Raw genomic sequence first — 25,588 nt, 5'->3', positions numbered from 1 at the left:
TATCAGCTAGTATGTATTAACAACGTATATAAACCTAGTTCTCTCTCCCCCACAGGAGTGGAGAAGCTCCCCTCCCGCCCCGCCTGCGGCTGTACCTCAAGGAGTACCACTACAGACAAAGGGTCCGCATTCGACGCCTGGAGCCGGACCTGTACGAGCACCACCACTGCTAGCGCCGCTGGTATATATACCGATATGTTATACATATATATGTGTTACACAACGCCCCAGATTATGTAGTAATGGTCGAATAGTCATGTTTTGAAAGTCAAATATTCCTTAAAAAAGCCGACTTTATCTCTTAATTTTTTGTTTCTAAAATTGTTGATTTATGTACTAAATTCTGTTCCTAAGTGTAATAGACACGTTTCTGAAAATCACATTCAAAATGGGTTCAGCTGATCGTGAGATAATCGCAGACATACATACAAGTTAAACTGAGAAACTCCTACTTTTGTTGAAGTCGGTCAAAAATTTGGCTAATTTTAGTTCAAGTTATGAAAGATTCTATGTGTTTTGTTATAAGGCCTATAGTTGCCTGAAATATAGAATAAAATAAATATTAAAAATGTTCCATTATAGACAGTTTTTGTAAAACTAAATTGACCTATCGAAGCATGACTATAAACAAATACATGTCGCAAACCTATTTTGAAACCTATATCTATTGGAATAGGTGTTAAAATGTCTTGTTTTACATCTTGACGTGTAATACGGGGGCACATTGGCTTTAGTTTGAAATGACAAGTTTATTGAAACATCGAGGTATTGTTATGGTAAAGAAAATTGATCAAAAATATCTGTAATATCCATGAACTTATTTTCGATGATATTTTATACATAAATACTTGGTAATAAAAACATGAAATACATGAATGCAGGGCGTAGCTAGCTCCGTAACAATTACTAGCTACTTCCGTGCTGTTTTACCCGCTCTGCTCGGGTCCTATTGATCGTAGCGTGATGATTAATAACCTATAACCTTCCTCAATAAATACGCTATGCAGCACAAAAAGAATTATTCAAATCGGACCAGTAGTTCCTGAGATTAACGCGTTCAAACAAACAAACAAACAAACAAACAAACAAACTTTTCAGCTTTATAATATTATCAATTATATTATCAATTATACGGGCCCCAAGCCACAGGGGATCCAATGTGCGTAAGCAAAACAAAGAGTTCCCAATTTTTTTAATACATTTCAGAAATTACTAAAGTCCAAATAATCAATTTCTGTTTGCAAGCATGCGTTCAAATGTTAGCAGCAACTTTAGGTAAATTAACGTCATCATAAGGCCCCCAAATATGAGCTCGCTGTTATAGCATCGGTAAGTCCCCTCTTTGAGGCCTGAGAGACAGAGCGGGAAGAGAAATTGGTGCATAATAGATGATGTTCCTCCCTAAAAAAGAGAAAAGGGGGCCCAAATAAATTTTTCTACGGGGCCCCGCCAAGACAGGCTATGCCACTGCATTAATGTATCAGTTATTCGATCCCGAAACGGATTTTAGAAAGTTTAAATGTGACGAAAATTAGATTATTCGGAAAATATTTAAATAATCTTGTTATTTCAAACTTAAGTATTATTTAAAAAAATCTCTTTTTTTATAAACAAGAAAGTCCTACAAAATTGTATCTCAACCGGGAACGAACTCGGTACAAAACGGATTTGATGGTTTAAACCCCTATAGGGGTGTTTGATAGTGAAATCACTAAATAAATAATGCCTTGTTATATTAATTAATTAATTATAAAATATAATGTAGGGTAACGTTAAAGTTATATACAATTAGAGAAACAAATGTATATTTTTTGGTATAACGGAGATGTTTTTTATATTCATATGATTTAAGGTAAGCGTCCACAGGCCCGCATCGCACGCATTCCGTATGACGTCATCAGCACGCATCGCATGTAGGCATTGCCGATGATGCGGTCCGTACGATGCGGATCAGTGGACGCAGTTGTATGAGTTTCTATACAAGACAAACTAAAGTCCGTTGCGTGCGATGCGTACGATGCGGGCCTGTGGACGCGTGCCTTTAGTTGTCAGTCAGTGTTGTTTCGTTTTTATATTTGACTAGTGGGAGACTAGCCTCACCATCGTCATGCAATCAGCCACGTACTGTCCCCCCCCCCCAATGACTACACATCGCGAGGTTGGAAGCGACCTGCATACAGCGACGCTCTGCGACCCTTATCAGGGGCCTTAGTCTGCTATTACAATTGTGTCAGAATGGTCGATCACTGAGCAGTGCGAGAGGGACGGAGCTATACAACCTACATAGCTCCGTCCCTCTCGCACTACAACCTACATGGCTCAGTGATCGACCATTCTGACACAATTATAATAGCAGACTAAGGCCCCAGGTCGCAAAAAGGGAACTTGCCTTCAATTTTCTTTACCGCCTCCATTTTTTAAAGTCAGGTAATATACCTAAAACCTTCTCCTAAGTCTGACAAATACTATGCTGTATTCAACATCAAAATCGGTTCAGCCAAACGCGAGATAATCGCGCACTAACATACATACATACAGGTCAAACTGAGAACCTCCTTTTTCATTGAAGTCGGTTAAAAAAACGTAATCAAGTTTGTTTGAAATATTTTTTATATCAATGAAATTCCTAAACTACTATCAAGCTATTTGTCTACCTACCCCGTTTGAATAGTAGAGACGAAACGAAATAACATTGATGTAACAATTGGCTCCCTTTTCAAAGGAAGCGTTATTTGCCATTATTGTTTCTGTAATTGAGACGGCAGCATAACTAAATATCTTAACATTTCAACACGCTTGTATTAGGTGCAACACAACAACGCTTGCGTTGTGTGAGTGAGGTTACCGGAGGCCCAATTACCCCCTTCCCAATCCCCAACAACCCTTAAATTCCTAACCCCCAAAAGGCAACGCACTTGTAACGCCTCTGGTGTTTCAAGTGTCCATGGGCGGCGGCGATTGCTTACCATCAGGTGATCCGTCTGCTCGTTTGCCGGGGTCTATGCCATAATAAATATAATTTCGTTGTGCTGCCGTCTTATGTACTAGTTTTTACTAAATACAGTGTTTATATAACTCCAAGTGTAGATTCCTATGGAGAAGAACGAGCAAGAAACTCCATAGGTTACTCTTTTTATTATAAGAACCTGTTCACTGTGTTTAGTAAAATGACGGTACGTATTATTAGAAAAATTTCAAAAAGATATGTCTGAAATTAATGATAAATATTTTGGCAATATTACATGCGTGTATCTACCTCTACTCTTTCCGTGGGTGTGGTATACCCGACTAAGGAACTACACATTAGACAGAGACCGGGCAGCAGCGCTCTCTGATAAACCTGAACCTTTTATACTGCGATCTCCAACCCCTCCACGCTTGGCAGATAGGTTGGAGATCGCAGTTTAAAAGGTTCAGTACCACTGCTGTCCAGTTTCTGTCAAATGTGTTGTTCCTCAGTCGGGTGTACTACACCCGCGGTAAGAGTAGCGGTGGTGTTAAATGGAAATCGCGTAATATTGTCATTAGAAGTTAAACAAGTCGGTTTTATATTTAATACTTATTATTATTTATAAATTATGTTTTTTTATAGTATTTTGATATTAATATATATGTGACGAACATACATACATACATTGATTATTTTATTTTTATATCTTGTTCAGTGAAATATGTTCTCGTAAGATGAAAAAAAAAGATTTAGCAAATTTCTTGACTGAGAATCGAACTACAGACCTTTTGCTAGACAACTCGAGTAATGAGGCAGGTAGTACGAAGCATGGTTTGATTCCCAGCTCGAGAAGAGAATATCTGAACATTCAGGCTTCTTGTTTTATCCACAACGAAGTTATAGGCGGTCGAAATTGGCCTGAATGGCTTCGAGAAAAGGATGGTACGGCCGTGCCGCTTTTTTTTGCTCGACTTGGCGGAGGCACTACCGTACCCTCAGATTTTACTTACAAGAACACAGGTCTTTTATAAAAAAAAACAATTGTTTTTTTACACAAAAATTGCTAATGAAATTTCAAATTCACTGTTTTAAATTTGACTAGCGACCCGTCCCAGCTTCGCATGGGTGCAATGGTGATATATTATGCATGTATTACACATATAAACCTTCCTCTTGAATCACTCTATCTATTTAAGAAAACTGCATCAAAATCCGTTGCGTAGTTTTAAAGATTTAGGCGTACAAAGGGACAGAGAAAGCGACTTTGTTTTATAATATGTAGTGATTATATTTTTGTATATAAATTACGGAGTTATTATAGCTAATATTAATATCAAAATATTGTATTATTAATAATTATAATTTTACATTTTACTACTGTACATTGTAAATTACTGTAATATAGTTGATAAATAAATATAATAAAAGTTTAAATTTAAGTTTTTATGGAGAAGCAATCGGTGTGAGCTATTTATGTCTAAAACAATGGTAGTTTTTCACTAAATGGCTACTATGAACATTAAAACTTAATAATAGTAGTTTATTTTCATGATCTATTAAAATCAGCTGTGTAATGAGTAAGTTATTTAAATAAAGGTTGTTTCAGTACAAAATATATGGTCTCGTTAAAAGAAAATACTACTAGCTACCCTCGCGCAGTTTCAACCGCTCTGCTCGGTCCCTATTAGTCGTAGCGTGATGTTTTATAGCATATAACCTTCCTCGATAAATGGACTATTCAACACAAAAATTATTATTCAAATCGGACCAGTAGTTCTGGAGCTTAGCGCGTTCAAACAAACTCTTCAGTTTTATATATTTAATACATATAATACAATGTGATATGGGTGAGACTTCTAACCCGTTAAGGCTGAGTACTACAACTAATTTTATCGATAAAAGTCGGGGTCGAAGGGGTCGAATCCCCTCCCCTAAAAATTATGGCTATTTTAATATTTTTTTTACTTTTTTTGATATCAAAGGCTCTATGCGTCGTAGAAACAAAAAAAAACGACAAACGGTAGCTAATAACCTTGGCTAACTAATTCATTACTTTTTTCATATGTTTGATAATGTTTTGGTGAGAAAAAAAATCATTTGTGAATTATTTTTACCGAAAAAAACACTATTTTCAATATTTTCAATTAGGGGTTCAACCCCCATATTATTTTTTTGTCGATAAAATTAGATGTAGTACTCAGCCTTAACAGGTTAGAAGTCCCACCCCTATCACATTGTATAATATTTAGTATAACAACAGCTACTGTCTCTGTACTGAATCAATGTTTATTTTCTAACCTGTGATTAATGAACGGCCCCGAGGCTATTTGTTATACCGCGGGGATACAGGCGAAGCCGCCGGCAGAAGCTAGTATACCAGAACAGTGGACACTACCTTTGAAGTAAGACAGTCGCTCGCACCGATTGCTCCGCCAACCAAACGTTATGACAAAATGTATTATTAGCACTCCGTGCGTACAAAGATAATGAAATATAAAATAAATATATTTTAAAATACATTCGCTTTGTTTTCTTTCAACACAGTTTCAGAATTACGACCCTTTTTTATCATATTGACGACTTTAAAGGAAAAACAGAAAACCGACATGAAACAACGCTTGCGTTGTGTTTCGTTGTGTGAGTGAGGTTACCGGAGGCCCAATTCCCCCATCCCAATCTTCACCATCCCCATTCCTGAACAACAACCCTTAAATTCCTAACTCCCAAAAAGCCGGTAACGCACTTGTAAAGCCTCTGGTGTTTCAAGTGTCCATGGGCGGCAGCGATTGCTTACCATCAGGTAATACGTCTGCTCGATTACCGGCATGTCTCATAAAAAAAAATCCAGTCTTCAGTACCCTTAGTACGAGTTAGTTTTACGTTGAACGAAAGCGAAACGAGCGCGTCCGACACTGGAATGAACCAACCAATCAGAGCCCAGAACCTCTCGGCACTCACAGAAACCCAATGCACGCGACATATACTCTTGGTGCCGTGTACTGCGGCATTTACTCGGCTAGCTCGAGTGTGGGATGTCTTGGGTTAAAGCTTTTCAGGAGCGCAGATACCAAAATGTTCCCCCAACACGTTATACCTCTGATCCGGAGCTGCGGACTACCTAGCGGGTTTTCCGGGGCTCCGGCTCGAAAAGCAGGAGAAGGAACGGGGTGGTTTTTAGTCAGTAAGAGTCTGACACTCCCTCTCGCCTCGCCCAAGGCGGGAGAAGACATTGGATGATTTTCCCCCTCAAAAAAAAAAAACACGTTATACCTGGTACATACTCAGGTAGGAATGGAATCCCTCAAAAAGCGAGCAGAGGGGGGACGGGGTAAAGGTCGCATTCTTCGTATTTGTGAGCAGCGCCCACTGGTGCGCGGCGCGGTAATGTGTGTATGGATGTCATTGCGTGTAGATATCGGTGTGGTTCCACAATCGTTGCTTGTATCCGCCGTGTCCCGGCGGCACGTTCCCGTTGCGCGACTCGGCCAGGAGGAGCACCTGTTCAGCGTGTCGTTCCGCAAGTACGGGCGCTCGCTGCACGCGCGCATCGAGCACTACCAGCACACCTTCAGCTTCGACTCGCACGACCCCGCCGTCTTCGCCGCGCCCACCGTCACCAAGCTCATCGAGCATTACAAGGTAATATACCAAATTTTATACAATTTTTATACACTGGCAACGCACCTGTGATTCCACTGGTTTAGTGGGTTTCTATGGACGGCACTGTATACTCTTTTTGTGTTTCACAAACTGTTGTTCCGGGTCTGGATGTCATGTGTATGTGAAGTTGTTTGTTTGTTACACAATACAGGAGAAAGAATAGCATAAGTAAAGGTTTTAATGTTCAAAATTGGAGCCATAATAAATGTTTGACAGAAAATCAATGTAAAAATCCATCTTAATACAAAGATGTAGGATAAAAATTTAATAAAAATCTCGGTCAAAAAATTCTGGTTTTCTATGGAACTAGAGTATTTTTGAGGACTGAAATCTTAACAAAAGTACCCAAAATTCCCTTATATATTCTATCCACATTATAATGTCCCAATGTGCCCCCCTCCCCCCAGGACCCCGCGTGCGTGATGTTCTTCGAGCCGATGCTGACGGCGCCGCTGCCGCGCAGCGAGCCGTTCTCGCTGCAGCAACTGGCGCGGGCAGTCATCGTCTCGCACACTAGCTACGACGGTACGTACATACTACATACGTTATATTCTTACTGCCGCGCAGCGAGCCGTTCTCGCTGCAGCAACTGGCGCGGGCAGTCATCGTCTCGCACACTAGCTACGACGGTACGTACATACTACATACGTTATATTCTTACTGCCGCGCAGCGAGCCGTTCTCGCTGCAGCAACTGGCGCGGGCAGTCATCGTCTCGCACACTAGCTACGACGGTACGTACATACTACATACGTTATATTCTTACTGCCGCGCAGCGAGCCGTTCTCGCTGCAGCAACTGGCGCGGGCAGTCATCGTCTCGCACACTAGCTACGACGGTACGTACATACTACATACGTTATATTCTTACTGCCGCGCAGCGAGCCGTTCTCGCTGCAGCAACTGGCGCGGGCAGTCATCGTCTCGCACACTAGCTACGACGGTACGTACATACTACATACGTTATATTCTTACTGCCGCGCAGCGAGCCGTTCTCGCTGCAGCAACTGGCGCGGGCAGTCATCGTCTCGCACACTAGCTACGACGGTACGTACATACTACATACGTTATATTCTTACTGCCGCGCAGCGAGCCGTTCTCGCTGCAGCAACTGGCGCGGGCAGTCATCGTCTCGCACACTAGCTACGACGGTACGTACATACTACATACGTTATATTCTTACTGCCGCGCAGCGAGCCGTTCTCGCTGCAGCAACTGGCGCGGGCAGTCATCGTCTCGCACACTAGCTACGACGGTACGTACATACTACATACGTTATATTCTTACTGCCGCGCAGCGAGCCGTTCTCGCTGCAGCAACTGGCGCGGGCAGTCATCGTCTCGCACACTAGCTACGACGGTACGTACATACTACATACGTTATATTCTTACTGCCGCGCAGCGAGCCGTTCTCGCTGCAGCAACTGGCGCGGGCAGTCATCGTCTCGCACACTAGCTACGACGGTACGTACATACTACATACGTTATATTCTTACTGCCGCGCAGCGAGCCGTTCTCGCTGCAGCAACTGGCGCGGGCAGTCATCGTCTCGCACACTAGCTACGACGGTACGTACATACTACATACGTTATATTCTTACTGGTTTATTATATAGGGTGACTGGTAATTTGTATACTTATTAGTTTTATTTTTATCACAATAACAAAGTAAAGTAAAGTAAGTAATGTTCCAAAATACCTACCTAATTACTAGTCTTCCGATAAGACGGCTCAGGTGCGTCGTTGCTTACAGCTTGTGAAAGCGAGCGCACGCTTTTTTTTTTTTTTTGAAGGGGGAAAATCATCTAATGACTTCAATTTTGTTGTTTCGTTATTGTGAGAAAAATAAAACTAATGAGTATTTCAATGATACATACACCAAAATCACATTTTTAACCATTTTTGTCTGTCTGTCTGTTTGTTTCGGCTAATCTCAGAAATGGCTGTACCGATTTTGACGGAACTTTTATTGGCAGGTAGCTGATGTACTAAGGAGTAATTTAGGCTACTTTTATAAGCCACAAAGTACTTCATCCACGCGGACATCAGCTAATATCTATTAACAGCGTATATAAACCTAGTTCTCTCTCCCCCCCCACAGGAGTGGAGAAGCTCCCCCTCCCGCCCCGCCTGCGGCTGTACCTCAAGGAGTACCACTACAGACAAAGGGTCCGCATTCGACGCCTGGAGCCGGACCTGTACGAGCACCACCACTGCTAGCGCCGCTGGTATATACACCGATATGTTATACATATATATGTGTTACACAACGCCCCAGATTATGTAATAATGGTCGAATAGTCATGTTTTGAAAGTCAAATATTCATTTAACATTGCTTTAAAAAAGCCGACTTCAATTCACTGATATTTTTATTGAAAGTTGATTAGTAATGATGTCGGTTAATATACTAAATTCTGTCCTAAAGTGTAATAGACATGTTTCTGAAAACCACATTAAAAATGGGTTCAGCTGATCGCGAGATAATTGTAGACATACATACATACAAGTCAAACTGAGAACCTCCTAATTTTGTTGAAGTCGGTCAAAAATTTGGCTAATTTTAGTTCAAGTTATGAAAGATTCTATGTGTTTTGTTATAAGGCCTATAGTTGCCTGAAATATTGAATGAAATAAATATTAAAATGATCCTTTATAGGCAGATTTTATTAAACTAATTTGACTTATTTAAGCATGACTATAAACAAATACATGTCGCAAACCTATTTTGAAACCTATATCTATTGGAATAGGTGTTAAAATATTTTGATTTACATCTTGACGTGTAATACGGGGGCACATTGGCTTTAGTTTGAAATGACAAGTTTATTGAAATATCGAGGTATTGTTATAGTAAAGAAAGTGGATCAAAAACTGTCTGTAATATCCGTGAACTTATTTTCGATGATATTTTATACATAAATACTTGGTAATACAAACATGAAATATATGAATGCAGGGCGTAGCTAGCTCCGTATCAATTATACGGGGCCCAAGCCACAGGGGATCCAACGTGCGTAAGCAAAACATAAACATAAAATTTTAATTCATTTCAGAAATTACAAAAGTCTAAATAATCAATTTCTGTTTGCAAACATGCTTTCAAAAGTTGGCAGCAACATTAGGGAAATTAACGTCATCATAAGAGCCCCCAAATAAATGAGCTCGATGTTATAGCATCGGTAAGTCCCCTCTTTGAGGCCTGAGAGATGGGCGGGAAAAGAAATTGGTGCATAATAGATGATTTTCCCCCCTCAAAAAAACAAACTATTTTTTATACGGGGTCCCGCCAAGACAGGCTATGCCACTGCATTAATGTATCAGTTATTCGATCCCGAAACGGATTTTAGAAAGTTTTAATGTGACGAAAATATAAAAAAAAACCTTATTTAAATAATCATGTTATTTCAAACTAAAGTTTTATTACAAAAAGAAAATCTCTTTTTTTATAAACAAGAAAGTCCTACAAAATTGTATCTCAACCGGGAATGAACTCGGTACAAAACGGATTTGATGGTTTAAACCCCTATAGGGGTGTTTGATAGTGAAATCACTAAATAAATAATGCCTTGTTATATTAATTAATTAATTATAAAATATAATGTAGGGTAACGTTAAAGTTATATACAATTAGAGAAACAAATGTATATTTTTTGGTATAACGGAGATGTTTTTTATATTCATATGATTTAAGGTAAGCGTCCACAGGCCATCGCACGCATCGCACGCATTCCGTATGACGTCATCAGTACGCATCGCATGTAGGCATTGCCGATGATGCGGTCCGTACGATGCGGATCAGTGGACGCAGTTGTATGAGTTTCTATACAAGACAAACTAAAGTCCGTTGCGTGCGATGCGTACGATGCGGGCCTGTGGACGCTTACCTTTAGTTGTCAGTCAGTGTTGTTTCGTTTGTATAAATGTGACTAGTAGGAGACTAGCCTCACCATCGTCTTGCAATCAGCCACGTACTGCCCCCCCCCCCCAATGACTACACATCGCGAGGTTGGAAGCGACCTGCATACAGCGACGCTCTGTGACCCTTATCAGGTCGTAAAAAGAGAACTGCCTTCAATTTTCTTTAACACATTTTATAAGTCAGGTAATATACCTAAAACCTTCTCCTAAGTCTGACAAATACTATGCTGAATTCTGCATCAAAATCGGTTCAGTCAAACGCGAGATAATCGCGCACAAACATACATACATACAGGTCAACTTGAGAACCTCCTTTTTCATTGAAGTCGGTTAAAAAAACGTAATCAAGTTTGTTTGAAATATTTTTTATATCAATGAAATTCTTAAACTACTATCAAGCTATTTGTCTGCCTACCCCGTTTTAATAGTAGAGACGAAACGAAATAACATTGATGTAACAATTGGCTCCCTTTTCAAAGGAAGCGTTATTTGCCATTATTGTTTCTGTAATAGAGACGGCAGCATAACTAAATATCTTAACATTTCAACTCGCTTGTATTAGGTGCAACACAACAACGCTTGCGTTGTGTGAGTGAGGTTACCGGAGGCCCAATTACCCCCTTCCCAATCTTCCCAATCCCCGATTCCCCAACAACCCTTAAATTCCTAACCCCCAAAAGTCCGGCAACGCACTTGTAACGCCTCTGGTGTTTCAAGTGTCCATGGGCGGCGGCGATTGCTTACCATCAGGTGATCCGTCTGCTCGTTTGCCGGGGTCTATGCCATAATAAATATAATTTCGTTGTGCTGCCGTCTTATGTACTAGTTTTTACTAAATACAGTGTTTATATAACTCCAAGTGTAGATTCCTATGGAGAAGAACGAGCAAGAAACTCCATAGGTTACTCCTTTTATTGAAAAAAAAACCTGTTCACTGTGTTTAGTAAAATGATGGTACGTATTATTAGAAAAAATTCAAAAAAATATGTCTGAAATTAATGATAAATATTTTGGGAATATTACATGCGTGTATCTACTCTACTCTTTCCGTGGGTGTGGTATACCCGACTAAGACACTACACATTAGACAGAGACCGTGCAGCAGCGCTCTCTGATAAACCTGAACCTTTTATACTGCGATCTCCAACCCCCACGCTTGTTAGATCGCAGTATAAAAGGCTCAGTACCACTGCTGTCCAGTTTCTGTCAAATGTGTAGATCCTCAGTTGGGTATACTACACCCGCGGTAAGAGTAGCGGTGGTGTTAAATGGAAATCGCGTAATATTGTCATTAGAAGTTAAACACGTCGGTTTTTATATTTAATACTTATTATTATTTATAAATTATGTTTTTTATAGTATTTTGATATTAATATAATATGTGACGAACATACATACATACATACATACATTGATTATTTTATTTTTATATCTTGTTCACTGAAATATGTTCTCGTAAGAGTGAAAAAAAAGGATTGCGTAATTTCTTGACTGAGAATCGAACTACAGACCTTTTGCTAGACAACTCGAGTAATGAGGCATGTAGTACGAAGCATGGTTTGATTCCCAGCTCGAGTAGAGAATATTTGAAAATGCAGGCTTCTTGTTTTATCCACAACGAAGTTATAGGCGGTCGAAATTGGCCTGAATGGCTTCGAGAAAAGGATGGTACGGCCGTACCGCTTGTTTTTACTCGACTTGGCAGATTTTACTTACAAGAACACAGGTCTTTTATAAAAAAAAAAAAAACAATTTTTTTTAACACAAAAATTGCTAATGAAATTTCGAAATCACTGTTTTATATTTGACTAGCGACCCGCCCCAGCTTCGCATGGGTGCAATGGTGATATATTATGCATGTATTATACATATAAACCTTCCTCTTGAATTACTCTATCTATTAATCTATTGCGTAGTTTTAAAGATTTAAGGAATACAGAGAAAGCGACTTTGTTTTATACTATGTAGTGATATATTTTTGTATATAAATTACGGAGTTATTATAGCTAATATTAATATCAAAATATTGTATTATTAACAATTATAATTTTACATTTTACTACTGTACATTGTAAATTACTGTAATATAGTTTATAAATAAATATAATAAAAGTTTTAATTTAAGTTTTTATGGAGAAGCAATCGGTGTGAGCTATTTATGTCTGAAGCAATGGTAGTTGTTCACTAAATGTCTACTATGAACATTAAAAACTTAATAATATTAGTTTATTTTCATGATCTATTAAAATCAGCTGTGTAACGAGTAAGTTATTTAAATAAAGGTTGTTTCAGTACAAAATATATAGCTTCGTTAAAAGAAAATACTACTAGCTACCCTCGCGCAGTTTCACCCGCTCTGCTCGGTCCCTATTGGTCATAGCGTGATGTTTTATAGCCTATATTTTATAACCTTCCTCGATGAATGGACTATCCAACACAAAAATAATTATTCAAATCAGACCAGTAGGAGATTAGCGCGTTATCAAACAAACTCTTCAGCTTTATATAATATTTAGTATAACAATAGCTACTGTCTCTGTACTGAATCAATGTTTATTTTCTTACCTGTGATTAATGAACGGCCCCGAGGCTATTTGTTATACCGCGGGGATGCAGGCGAAGCCGCCGGCAGAAGCTAGTATACCAGAACAGTGGAGACTACCATTGAAGTAAGACAGTCGCTCGCACCGATTGTTCCGCCAGTTAAACGTTATGACAAAATGTATTATTAGCACTCCGTGCGTACAAAGATAATGAAATATAAAATAAATATATTTTAAAATACATTCGCTTTGTTTTCTTTCTTCATAGTTTCAGAATAAAGACCGTTTTTATCATTTTGACGACTTTAAAGGAAATTTTCCAATCTTCAGTACCCTTAGTACGAGTTAGCTTTACGTTGAACGAAAGCGAAACGAGAGCGCGTTCGACACTGGAATGAACCAACCAATCAGAGCCCAGAACCTCTCGGCACTCACAGAAACCCAATGCACGTGACATATGCTCTTGTACTGTGTACTGCGGCATTTACTCGGCTGCTAGCTCGAGTGTGGGATGTCTTGGGTTAAAGCTTTTCAGGAGCGCAGATTCCAAAATCTTCCCCCAACACGTTATACCTGGTACATACTCAGGTAGAAAAGGAATCCCTCAAAGCGAGATTCGAGATTGTTCTCACATAGTTGAAGCAATCAAAACAATGTAACCAAGAATTGTATTGTGAATCTGATTGAAAAAGAGTAACCTATGGAGTTTCTTGCTCGTCCTTCTCCATAGGAATCTACACTTTGGAACGAGCAAATAGCTTCACTAGAGGACTGACCGACAGACTGACGTTATTAATATTATTATATTTGCTTTGACGTTCGAAAGTGCCTTCCTGGTCTAATTGAAATAAATAATTTTGACTTTGACTTCGAGCTGAGCAGAGGGGGGAGGGGGTAAAGGTAATAAAATAAAACTCATTTGTTAACAATAACCGCCTATATTTGGAACAACTACCACCACACACACACAGTTGTGATCAGACTACAGTTATACACACATACATATTACATATAAACTATATATTTATGGAATCTACTGGAAATTGAGGGAGAAATGTCAATATACTGGTCATCCCTGCCTATCCTTCGAGGATTAAGGGTCAGTTTGTACTAGCGCAGAGTCGAAGCGTGAGCAACGCCGACTGGTGCGCGGCGCGGTAGTGTGTGTATGGATGTCATTGCGTGTAGATATCGGTGTGGTTCCACAATGGTTGCTTGTATCCGCCGTGTCCGGCGGCACGTTCCCGTTGCGCGACTCGGCCAGGAGGAGCACCTGTTCAGCGTGTCGTTCCGCAAGTACGGGCGCTCGCTGCACGCGCGCATCGAGCACTACCAGCACACCTTCAGCTTCGACTCGCACGACCCCGCCGTCTTCGCCGCGCCCACCGTCACCAAGCTCATCGAGCATTACAAGGTAATATACACAATTTTATACACTCTATTCCATTTTTATAGACTGGCAACGCGTCTGTGGCTCCTTTAATGTTGTGGGTGTCAATAAGCAGCGCTGGTTGCTTAATATCAGGCGATAGGACTGCTCGTTTGCCGACCTACTCCATATAAAAAAATTACACCGCTTTAGTTTTTACAGCGAGTACCTTAAAATTATTGTTACTTGTATGTTTGTTACACAACACAGGAGAAAAAATAGCATTAGGAAAATGTTCAAAATTGGAGTCATAATAAATGTTTGACAGAAAATCAATGTAAAAATCCATCTTAATACAAAGATCTGGGATAATTTTTTTACAAAAATGCTGGTTTTCTATGAAACTAAGGTATTTTCGAACTCAGAAATCTTAACAAAAGTACCCAAAATTCCCTTATATATTCTATCCACGTTATAATGTTTCTATTTGCTGATTGCTCCCCCCCAGGACCCCGCGTGCGTGATGTTCTTCGAGCCGATGCTGACGGCGCCGCTGCCGCGCAGCGAGCCGTTCTCGCTGCAGCAACTGGCGCGGGCAGTCATCGTCTCGCACACTAGCTACGACGGTACGTACATACTACATACGTTATATTCTTACTGCCGCGCAGCGAGCCGTTCTCGCTGCAGCAACTGGCGCGGGCAGTCATCGTCTCGCACACTAGCTACGACGGTACGTACATACTACATACGTTATATTCTTACTGCCGCGCAGCGAGCCGTTCTCGCTGCAGCAACTGGCGCGGGCAGTCATCGTCTCGCACACTAGCTACGACGGTACGTACATACTACATACGTTATATTCTTACTGCCGCGCAGCGAGCCGTTCTCGCTGCAGCAACTGGCGCGGGCAGTCATCGTCTCGCACACTAGCTACGACGGTACGTACATACTACATACGTTATATTCTTACTGCCGCGCAGCGAGCCGTTCTCGCTGCAGCAACTGGCGCGGGCAGTCATCGTCTCGCACACTAGCTACGACGGTACGTACATACTACATACGTTATATTCTTACTGCCGCGCAGCGAGCCGTTCTCGCTGCAGCAACTGGCGCGGGCAGTCATCGTCTCGCACACTAGCTACGACGGTACGTACATACTACATACGTTATATTCTTACTGCCGCGCAGCGAGCCGTTCTCGCTGCAGCAACTGGCGCGGGCAGTCATCGTCTCGCACACTAGCTACGACGGTACGTACATACTACATACGTTATATTCTTACTGCCGCGCAGCGAGCCGTTCTCGCTGCAGCAACTGGCGCGGGCAGTCATCGTCTCGCACACTAGCTACGACGGTACGTACATACTACATACGTTATATTCTTACTGCCGCGCAGCGAGCCGTTCTCGCTGCAGCAACTGGCGCGGGCAGTCATCGTCTCGCACACTAGCTACGACGGTACGTACATACTACATACGTTATATTCTTACTGCCGCGCAGCGAGCCGTTCTCGCTGCAGCAACTGGCGCGGGCAGTCATCGTCTCGCACACTAGCTACGACGGTACGTACATACTACATACGTTATATTCTTACTGCCGCGCAGCGAGCCGTTCTCGCTGCAGCAACTGGCGCGGGCAGTCATCGTCTCGCACACTAGCTACGACGGTACGTACATACTACATACGTTATATTCTTACTGCCGCGCAGCGAGCCGTTCTCGCTGCAGCAACTGGCGCGGGCAGTCATCGTCTCGCACACTAGCTACGACGGTACGTACATACTACATACGTTATATTCTTACTGCCGCGCAGCGAGCCGTTCTCGCTGCAGCAACTGGCGCGGGCAGTCATCGTCTCGCACACTAGCTACGACGGTACGTACATACTACATACGTTATATTCTTACTGCCGCGCAGCGAGCCGTTCTCGCTGCAGCAACTGGCGCGGGCAGTCATCGTCTCGCACACTAGCTACGACGGTACGTACATACTACATACGTTATATTCTTACTGGTTTGTTATACATATAGGGTATAACAAACCAGTAAGAAAAAGACTGGTAATTTGTATAGTCATTAGTTTTGTTTTTATCACAATAACAAAGTAAAATTCCAAAATACTAGTGTTCCGATAACACCAAAATAATAGATTTTACAATTTTTGTCTGTCTGTCTGTTTGTTTCGGCTAATCTCAGAAACAGCTATTCCGATTGTGACTAGACTTTTATTCGTAGGTAGCTGATGTACTAAGGAGTAACTGAGGCTACTTTTATTAGTCACAAAGTCCGTAATCAGCCAGTATTTATTAACAACGTATATAAACCTAGTTCTCTCTCCCCCCCACAGGAGTGGAGAAGCTCCCCCTCCCGCCCCGCCTGCGGCTGTACCTCAAGGAGTACCACTACAGACAAAGGGTCCGCATTCGACGCCTGGAGCCGGACCTGTACGAGCACCACCACTGCTAGCGCCCGCTGGTATATATACCGATATGTTATACATATATATGTGTTACACAACGCCCCAGATTATGTAATTATGGTCGAATAGTCATGTTTTGTAGGTCAAATTTTCATTTAACATTGCTTTAAAAATGCCGACTTCTATTTAAAAAAGTTGATTTCTATACTAAATACTGTTCCTAAGTGTAATAGATACGTTTCTGAAAATCATATCAAAATGGGTTCAGCTGATCGTGAGATAATCGCAGACATACATACAAGTTAAACTGAGAAACTCCTACTTTTGTTGAAGTCGGTCAAAATTATATCAATTACAGTTTAAGTTAAAAAGAAAATTCTATGTGTTTTGTTATATGGCTTATAGTTGCCCGCAATAAAGAATAAAATAAATATTAAAAATGTTCCATTATAGATAGTTTTTGTGAAACAAAATTGACCTATCGAAGCATGACTATAAACAAATACATGTCGCAAACCTATTTTGAAACCTATATCTATTGGAATAGGTGTTAAAATGTTTTGATTTACATCTTGACGTGTAATACGGGGGCACATTGGCTTTAGTTTGAAATGACAAGTTTATTGAAATATCGAGGTATTGTTATAGTAAAGAAAGTGGATCAAAAACTGTCTGTAATATCCGTGAACTTATTTCCGATGATATTTTATACATAAATACCTGGTAATACAAACGTGAAATACATGAATGCAGGGGTGTAGCTAGCTCCGTATCAATTATACGGGGCCCAAGCCACAGGGGATCCAACGTGCGTAAGCAAAACATAAAGACTTCCTAATTTTTTAATTCATTTCAGAAATTACAAAAGTCCAAATAATCAATTTCTGTTTGCAAGCATGCGTTCAAAAGTTAGCAGCAACTTTAGGTAAATTAACGTCATCATAAGGCCTCCAAATATGGGCTCGCTGTTATAGCATCGGTAAGTCCCCTCTTTGAGGCTTGAGAGACAGGGCGGGAAAAGAAATTGGTGCATAATAGATGATGTTCCCCCTAAAAAAAGAGAAAAGGGGGAAACAAACTAATTTTTATACGGGGTCCCGCCAAGACATGCTATGCCACTGCATTAATGTATCAGATATTCGATCCCGAAACGGATTTTACAAAGTTTAAATGTAAAAATCAGATTACTCGGAAAATATTAAAAAAAAACCTATTTAAGTAATCTTGTTATTTCAAACTAAAGTTTTATTACAAAAAAATCTCTTTTTTATAAACAAGAAAGTCCTACAAAATTGTATCTCAACCGGGAACGAACTCGGTACAAAACGGATTTGATGGTTTAAACCCCTATAGGGGTGTTTGATAGTGAAATCACTAAATAAATAATGCCTTGTTATATTAATTAATTAATTATAAAATATAATGTAGGGTAACGTTAAAGTTATATACAATTAGAGAAACAAATGTATATTTTTTGGTATAACGGAGATGTTTTTTATATTCATATGATTTAAGGTGAGCGTCCACAGGCCATCGCACGCATCGCACGCATTCCGTATGACGTCATCAGTACGCATCGCATGTAGACATTGCCGATGATGCGGTCCGTACGATGCGGATCAGTGGACGCAGTTGTATGAGTTTCTATACAAGACAAACTAAAGTCCGTTGCGTGCGATGCGTACGATGCGGGCCTGTGGACGCGTACCTTTAGTTGTCAGTCAGTGTTGTTTCGTTTGTATAAATGTGACCAGTAGGAGACTAGCCTCACCATCGTCATGCAATCAGCCACGTACTGTCCCCCCCCCCCCCCAATGACTACACATCGCGGGGTTGGAAGCGACCTGCATACAGCGACGCTCTGCGACCCTTATCAGGTCGTAAAAGAATGGAACTGCCTTCAATTTTCTTTACCGCCTCCATTTTTTTAAGTCAGGTAATATACCTAAAACCTTCTCCTAAGTCTGAAAAATACTCAATATCAAAATCGGTTCAGCCAAACGTGAGATAATCGCGCACAAACATACATACATACAGGTCAAATTGAGAACCTTCTTTTTCTTTGAAGTCGGTTAAAAAAACGTAATCAAGTTTGTTTGAAATATTTTTGTATATCAATGAAATTCCTAAACTACTATCAAGCTATTTGTCTGCCTACCCCGTTTTAATAGTAGAGACGAAACGAAATAACATTGATGTAACAATTGGCTCCCTTTTCAAAGGAAGCGTTATTTGCCATTATTGTTTCTATAATAGAGACGGCAGCATAACTAAATATCTTAACATTTCAACACGCTTGTATTAGTTGCAACACAACAACGCTTGCGTTGTGTGAGTGAGGTTACCGGAGGCCCAATTCCCCCCTTCCCAATCTCCAACAACCCTTAAATTCCTAACCCCCAAAAGGCCGGCAACGCACTTGTAACGCCTCTGGTGTTTCAAGTGTCCATGGGCGGCGGCGATTGCTTACCATCAGGTGATCCGTCTGCTCGTTTGCCGGGGTCTATGCCATAATAAATATAATTTCGTTGTGCTGCCGTCTTATGTACTAGTTTTTTACTAAATACAGTGTTTATATAACTCCAAGTGTAGATTCCTATGGAGAAGAACGAGCAAGAAACTCCATAGGTTACTCTTTTTATTTTATAAGAATCTGTTCACTGTGTTTAGTAAAATGAAAGTACGTATTATTAGAAAATTTTCAAAAAAAATATGTCTGAAATTAATGATAAATAAATATTTTGGCAATATTACATCGCGTGTATCTATCTCTACTCTTCCAGTGGGTGTGGTATACCCGACTAAGGGACTATACATTAGACAGAGACCGTGCAGCAGCGCTCTCTGATAAACCTGAACCTTTTATACTGCGATCTCCAATCCCCCCACGCTTGGTAGATCCCAGTTTAAAAGGTTCAGTACCGATGATGCCCGGTCTCTGTCAAATGTGTAGATCCTCAGTTGGGTGTACTACACCCGCGGTAAGAGTAGCGGTGGTGTTAAATGGAAATCGCGTAATATTGTCATTAGAAGTTAAACAGTCGGTTTTATATTTAATACTTATTATTATTTATAAATTATGTTTTTTTATAGTATTTTGATATTAATATAATATGTGACGAACATACATACATTGATTATTTTATTTTTATAGCTTTGTTCAGTGAAATATGTTCTCGTAAGAGTGAAAATAAAAAAGGATTGCGTAATTTTTTGACTGAGAATCGAACTACAGACCTTTTGCTAGACAACTCTATTAATGAGGCAGGTAGTAAGAAGCATGGTTTGATTCCCAGCTCAAGTAGAGAATATCTGAAAATTTAGGCTTCTTGTTTTATCCACAACGAAGTTATAGGCGGTCGAAATTGGCCTGAATGGCTTCGAGAAAAGGATGGTATGGCCGTGCCGCTTTTTTTCCTCGACTTGGCAGGAGCACTACCGTGCCCCCAGATTTTACTTACACTACCGGCAAAAAGTTTGAAAGCAGCAGTAATTTTCGATCTAAAGTATTGCAAATTGATAAAATCTATATTAATTAATGTCGTAATACAATAAAATATAATTTTAAATCACAAAAATTGCTAATGAAATTTACGAAATCACTGTTTTATATTTGAATAGCGACCCGCCCCAGCTTCGCATGGGTTTAATGGTGATATATTAAGAATGTATTATACATATAAACCTTCCTCTTAAATCACTCTATGTAGTTTTAAAAAACTAATCATTTTAATCCGTTGCGTAGTTTTAAAGAAAAAGTTAACAGTTGAAAGCGACTTTGTTTTATACTATGTAGTGATTATATTTTTGTATATAAATTACGGAGTTATTATAGAAAACGGAGTATTAATATCAAAATATTGTATTATTAACAATTATAATTTTACATTTTACTACTGTACATTGTAAATTACTGTAATATAGTTTATAAATAAATATAATAAAAGTTTAAATTTAAGTTTTTATGGACAAGCAATCGGTGTGAGCTATTTATGTCTGAAGCAATGGTAGTTTTTCACTAAATGTCTGCTATGAACATTAAAAACTTAATAATAGTAGTTTATTTTCATGATCTATTAAAACTACATGTGTAATGAGTAAGTTATTTAAATAAAGGTTGTTTCGGTACAAAATATATGGCTTCGTTAAAAGAAAATACTACTAGCTACCCTCGCGCAGTTTCACCCGCTGTGCTCGGTCCCTATCGGTCATAGCGTGATATTTTATAGACTATAATGAATAAGATCGAAAAGCCTTCCTGAGCATAGGGAACTGGACTATCCAACACAAAAATTATTATTCAAATCGGACCAGAATCTGCCAAGTTCTATAAAGGTAAGCGCGTTCAATTACAAACTCTTCAGTGCTTTATACATAATACATTTTATAGTAATATTGTAGTTAAATACCTAACAATAGCTACTGTCTCTGTACTGAATCAATTAACATTATTTCCTTACCTGTGATTAATGAACGGCCCCGAGGCTATTTGTTATACCGCGGGGATACAGGCGAAGCCGCCGGCAGAAGCTAGTATGTCAGAACAGTGGAGACTACCGTTGAAGTAAGACAGTCGCTCGCACCGATTGCTCCGCCAGCTAAACGTTATGACAAAATGTATTATTAGCACTCCGTGCGTACAAAGATAATGAAATATAAAATAAATATATTTTAAAATACATTTTACTTTGTTTGTACATTGTAAATTACTGTAATATAGTTTATAAATAAATATAATACCGTTTAAATTTAAGTTTTTATGGAGAAGCAATTTGAGCAGTCTGAAGCAATGGTAGATTTTCACTAAATGTCTACAGTGAACATTAAAAACTTAATAATAGTAGTTTATTTTCATGATCTATTAAAATCATTTAACGAGTAAGTTATTTAAATAAAGGTTGTTTCGGTACAAAATATATGGCTTCGACAAAAGAAAATACTTAGCTACCCTCGCGCAGTTTCACCCGCTCTGCTCGGTCCCTTATTGGTCGTAGCGTGATGTTATAGCTTATATTATATAACCTTCCTACGAATTATGCACTATCCAACACAAAAATTATTATTCAAATCGGACGCAATTCTAAAGGTAAGCGCGTTCAAACAAACTCTTCAGTATATATAGCATATAATAGGTATTTAATATTACAATAGCTACTGTCTCTGTACTGAATCAATATTTATTTACCAACCAATCAGAGCCCAGAACCTCTCGGCACTCACAGAAACCCAATGCACGTGACATATGTTTGTACTGTGTACTGCGGCATTTACTCGCTAGCTCGAGTGTATGTCTTGGGTTAAAGCTTTTCAACAGCGCAGATTTAAAATACATCTTTGTTCCCTTTCAACACAGTTATCAGAATAAAGACCTCATTTTAATCTCCAGACCCTTAGTCCGGAGCTGCTTTACGGAACGACCTAGCGGGTTACCGAGAGCGCGTCCGTACTGCAATGAACCAAGCAATCAGAAGCCCAGAACGGGGTCGGCACTTTGTCAGTGACATATACTCTTGGTGCCGTGTACTGCGGCATTTACTCGGCTAGCTCGAGTGTGGGATGTCTTGGGTTAAAGCTTTTCAGGAGCGCAGATACCAAAATGTTCCCCCAACACGTTATACCTGGTACATACTCAGGTAGGAATGGAATCCCTCAAAAAGCGAGCAGAGGGGGGACGGGGTAAAGGTATAAAAATAAAACTCATTATGTAACAATAACCGCCTATATTTGGAACAACTACCACCTCACACACACAGTTGTGATCAGACTACAGTTATACACACATACATACACATTACATACAAATAATATTATAATGGAATCTACTGGAAATTGAGGGAGAAATGTCGATATACTGGTCATCTCTGCCTATCCCTCAAGGATCTACAGGTATGATGTTATTTAACAAAAATTAAGGCACTGTAGTATTTACAAACATACATACATTATAATTATTAAATGATAAAGAAAAAACAATTTTATATTAGTGTGCTTCCCCCAGAGATGTGCTATGTAGCTATGCTACGAAGATGTAATAGCTAAGCTGTGAAACTATGTGACCGTTTCCACTGATACTAAGCTATGTAGCTGTGCGAGGAAGATGCTCATCGATAGTAGGGAAGCCATCCTTAGTACGCATCTTTCCATATAAAAACATAGGTTAGCTGAGCTCATTTCCATTAGTACTAAGCTATGTGTACCAATGAATATGATTGGTGGAAGCCAAACGCATCCACAGCAACGTAGCATGATGAAGAGTCCCTCTGTGACTCGAAACTAGTAGAGCTTTTCTCCATTAATTTATGTGAGTAAACCGTAAAAATAATTTGTTTTATATTTTATAAATGCTAACATCCCTCCCTCATAAATCGACTTAATAAAAAATAAAATAAACAAAAAATGAAATGAAATTAGTTTTAGTTTCAACATTATTTTAATGGATATTACATTTATATAAATAGAAATTATTTTAACAAGGACTCCAAGTACAGCAGTTCAACAATTTGAAACCATTATAGTCTTTTACCCAACTAGGCACTGAGAGTTACCTAGTTAGTGTATATCCAGTATTTAACTACCAAGTCATTCAGTATGTAGATAAGAAAATAAAGATAGATTTAGTACAGAGACAATAGCTATTGTTATACACCGGAGCTGCGGACTACCTAGCGGGTTTACCGGGGCTCCGGCTCGAAAAGCAGGAGTAGGAACGGGGTGGTTTTTAGTTAGTAAGAGTCTGACACTCCCTCTCGTCTCGCCTAAGGCGGGAGAAGTCATTGGATGATTTTCCCCCATAAAAAAGTTATGTTATACTAAATTATATGCTTCAAAAAAAATATTCCTATACAAAACTACGCCGCACTAAATCGCATCGCAGAAATTCGCATCGCAAGTTCCTACGATGCTAATTCGCATCGCATCGCAGTTTTGTGTGGAAGCCCTAAGCTCCATACAAAATATGTCAAAATTCTTCCTCTGGTAGGAAAATCTACCGATCGGTAGGTGATGCGCCGTACATATTACTCGGAAAAAGTCACATTGGTACTTGCCGTTGGTAGGTTTTAACAAATCAATATTGGTCGAACAGTAGCTACTGTCTCTATACTAAATTTATCCTTATTATTTTACCTGTATACTGAATGACTTGACATAATTATATGTGTAAACTATTTTATTTCATGTAACAAATGCATATCTTTTTACAATGTTAAGAATTTAACTAGTATTATGGAAATTATGTTCAATCCAAGCATCCAGTAAACCTAGGTTCCACTATTTAAAACCTAAAAATGATATGTTAGCATACAGAATATTTTCAAAACTGTTTCAACCAAAATATTGCATTTATTTAAAAAAATATCCGAATAAACATATTTGTTTCATTTACCACACACCCTGTATAATGACAGTGACAGTTTTAAAAACACCCTGTATACGGAAAATTAAAAAATGGAAAACACTACGTGAGTAACATAGGTCCTTTACAATACAGTAATTGATGTTACTCAAAAATAACCTTTATGACTAAGGCATAATGTTTAAAATCATTCATACTAAGCGAGGGTTTTGGCTGAAAACTATCGCTGTCTCTCTCTTTCACACAGACAAGAAAGAGATAGCAATACACCTAGACTACAGTCTTAGTTAAAAAAATATGAGTCGCAAATATCGGTGTTAAATAAAAATCGACTTTATTCATATCGTTTTACAGTTCATTTTAGGGTAGTTTCATAAGTACGTGTGTCACTGGACAGTGAACCTCGCTACCATCAGTTGACTGGACATCTACACTACACGAGTCACTGTTTACATGTGAACATTAGCTCATGACTCACATAATAAAATTTGGCATAATTTTATTTGATATAATGACACTTTCGTATAATCTGTTTTGGCATAATAAATATGTTAAAATCCCATTTAACCTTTCAATTCGACTAATAATCAAACATTATACGAAATAAAATTATACCAAATTCACAGTTCTCTTTGGCATAATCGTTGTTGGTTTTAATTCACTTTTTTATGGAATTAGGGGGCAAACGAGCAGACGTGTCACCTGATGGTAAGCGATCATCGCCGCCCATGGACACCCGTAACACCAGAGGAGTCACAGGTGCGTTGCCGGCCTTAAACTATCGAATATCATGCCAAAACCATTATGCTAAAGCATTATTATACCAAAACGAATTATGCTAAAGCATTATTATACCAAAACGAATTATGCCAAAGTTTTACAGCAATATCAATTATACCAGACCCAATTATACCAACACAAACGCTACCATCAGGTGACCGGACTATTTACAACTAAGCTACTTACAATCAACCAAATTATTTAGTATATAGGTAAGAAAATAAAGATTTGATTCAGTACAGAGACAGTAGCTATTGTTATACTAAATTATAGATACATATACTCATTTAAACCACATATTTGTTATCATCTTGGCTGACGATATAAAAAAAAATGAGCGAAATACGCCCAGTAGGTAAACCAAAAAGTGCATTATTCTCTTTGAGCTAATTTGAACACTGCCTTTTATCCCCCAAAGGGGTAAGCAGAGGTACATTATAACAGCCGCGCCGCATGTCCGTAACATTCCTAGACAACCTACAACATTACAGCTCTTCTGTGGTCAAGGAACATGGAGCTGTTCATAGAGGACCCGAAATATGAACCAGAGACCTCTTGCTCGGCAGTCACACTTGCGACCACTCGACAAACGAGACAGAA

At 39.3% G+C, this 25,588-nt stretch overlaps 2 protein-coding genes and 1 long non-coding RNA gene across 14 annotated transcripts in view; 1 reads left to right on the top strand and 2 right to left on the bottom strand.

Annotated features, from left to right (window-relative positions):
- Positions 1-17,532, top strand: part of LOC118278706 (suppressor of cytokine signaling 5) — a 49,541-nt gene extending 32,009 nt beyond the window's left edge. For 3 of the 12 annotated variants that reach the window (XR_007706851.1, XR_007706853.1, XR_007706850.1), the window contains exons 12-13: positions 56-676; positions 9,358-9,488. Coding sequence is in view for 7 of the 12 variants with exons in the window: in XM_050703715.1 (XP_050559672.1) it covers positions 14,946-15,063; positions 16,783-16,901 (237 nt within the window). In the remaining 5 variants the exon portion in view is untranslated. Of the gene's footprint in view, positions 1-55; positions 766-7,017; positions 7,136-8,707; positions 8,961-9,357; positions 9,489-14,945; positions 15,064-16,782; positions 17,072-17,490 lie in introns of those variants that run through there. The other 9 variants (XM_050703718.1, XM_050703716.1, XM_050703721.1 and 6 more) reach the window with 7 other exon arrangements.
- LOC118278704 (grpE protein homolog, mitochondrial) overlaps positions 1-25,588 on the bottom strand; it is a 93,866-nt gene that overhangs the window by 63,650 nt on the left and 4,628 nt on the right. The window lies entirely within an intron of this gene.
- LOC126912277 (uncharacterized) overlaps positions 22,555-25,588 on the bottom strand; it is a 138,025-nt gene continuing 134,991 nt past the window's right edge. Inside the window, exon 2 of the long non-coding RNA XR_007706897.1 lies at positions 22,555-23,516. This is a non-coding gene — a long non-coding RNA (uncharacterized LOC126912277). The remainder of the gene's footprint in view (positions 23,517-25,588) is intronic.

The sequence above is a fragment of the Spodoptera frugiperda genome, chromosome 24, assembly GCF_023101765.2.
Source record: "Spodoptera frugiperda isolate SF20-4 chromosome 24, AGI-APGP_CSIRO_Sfru_2.0, whole genome shotgun sequence".
Classification (NCBI taxonomy): Eukaryota; Metazoa; Arthropoda; class Insecta; order Lepidoptera; family Noctuidae; genus Spodoptera; species Spodoptera frugiperda.
This window is presented reverse-complemented; position numbering and strand designations above follow the sequence as displayed.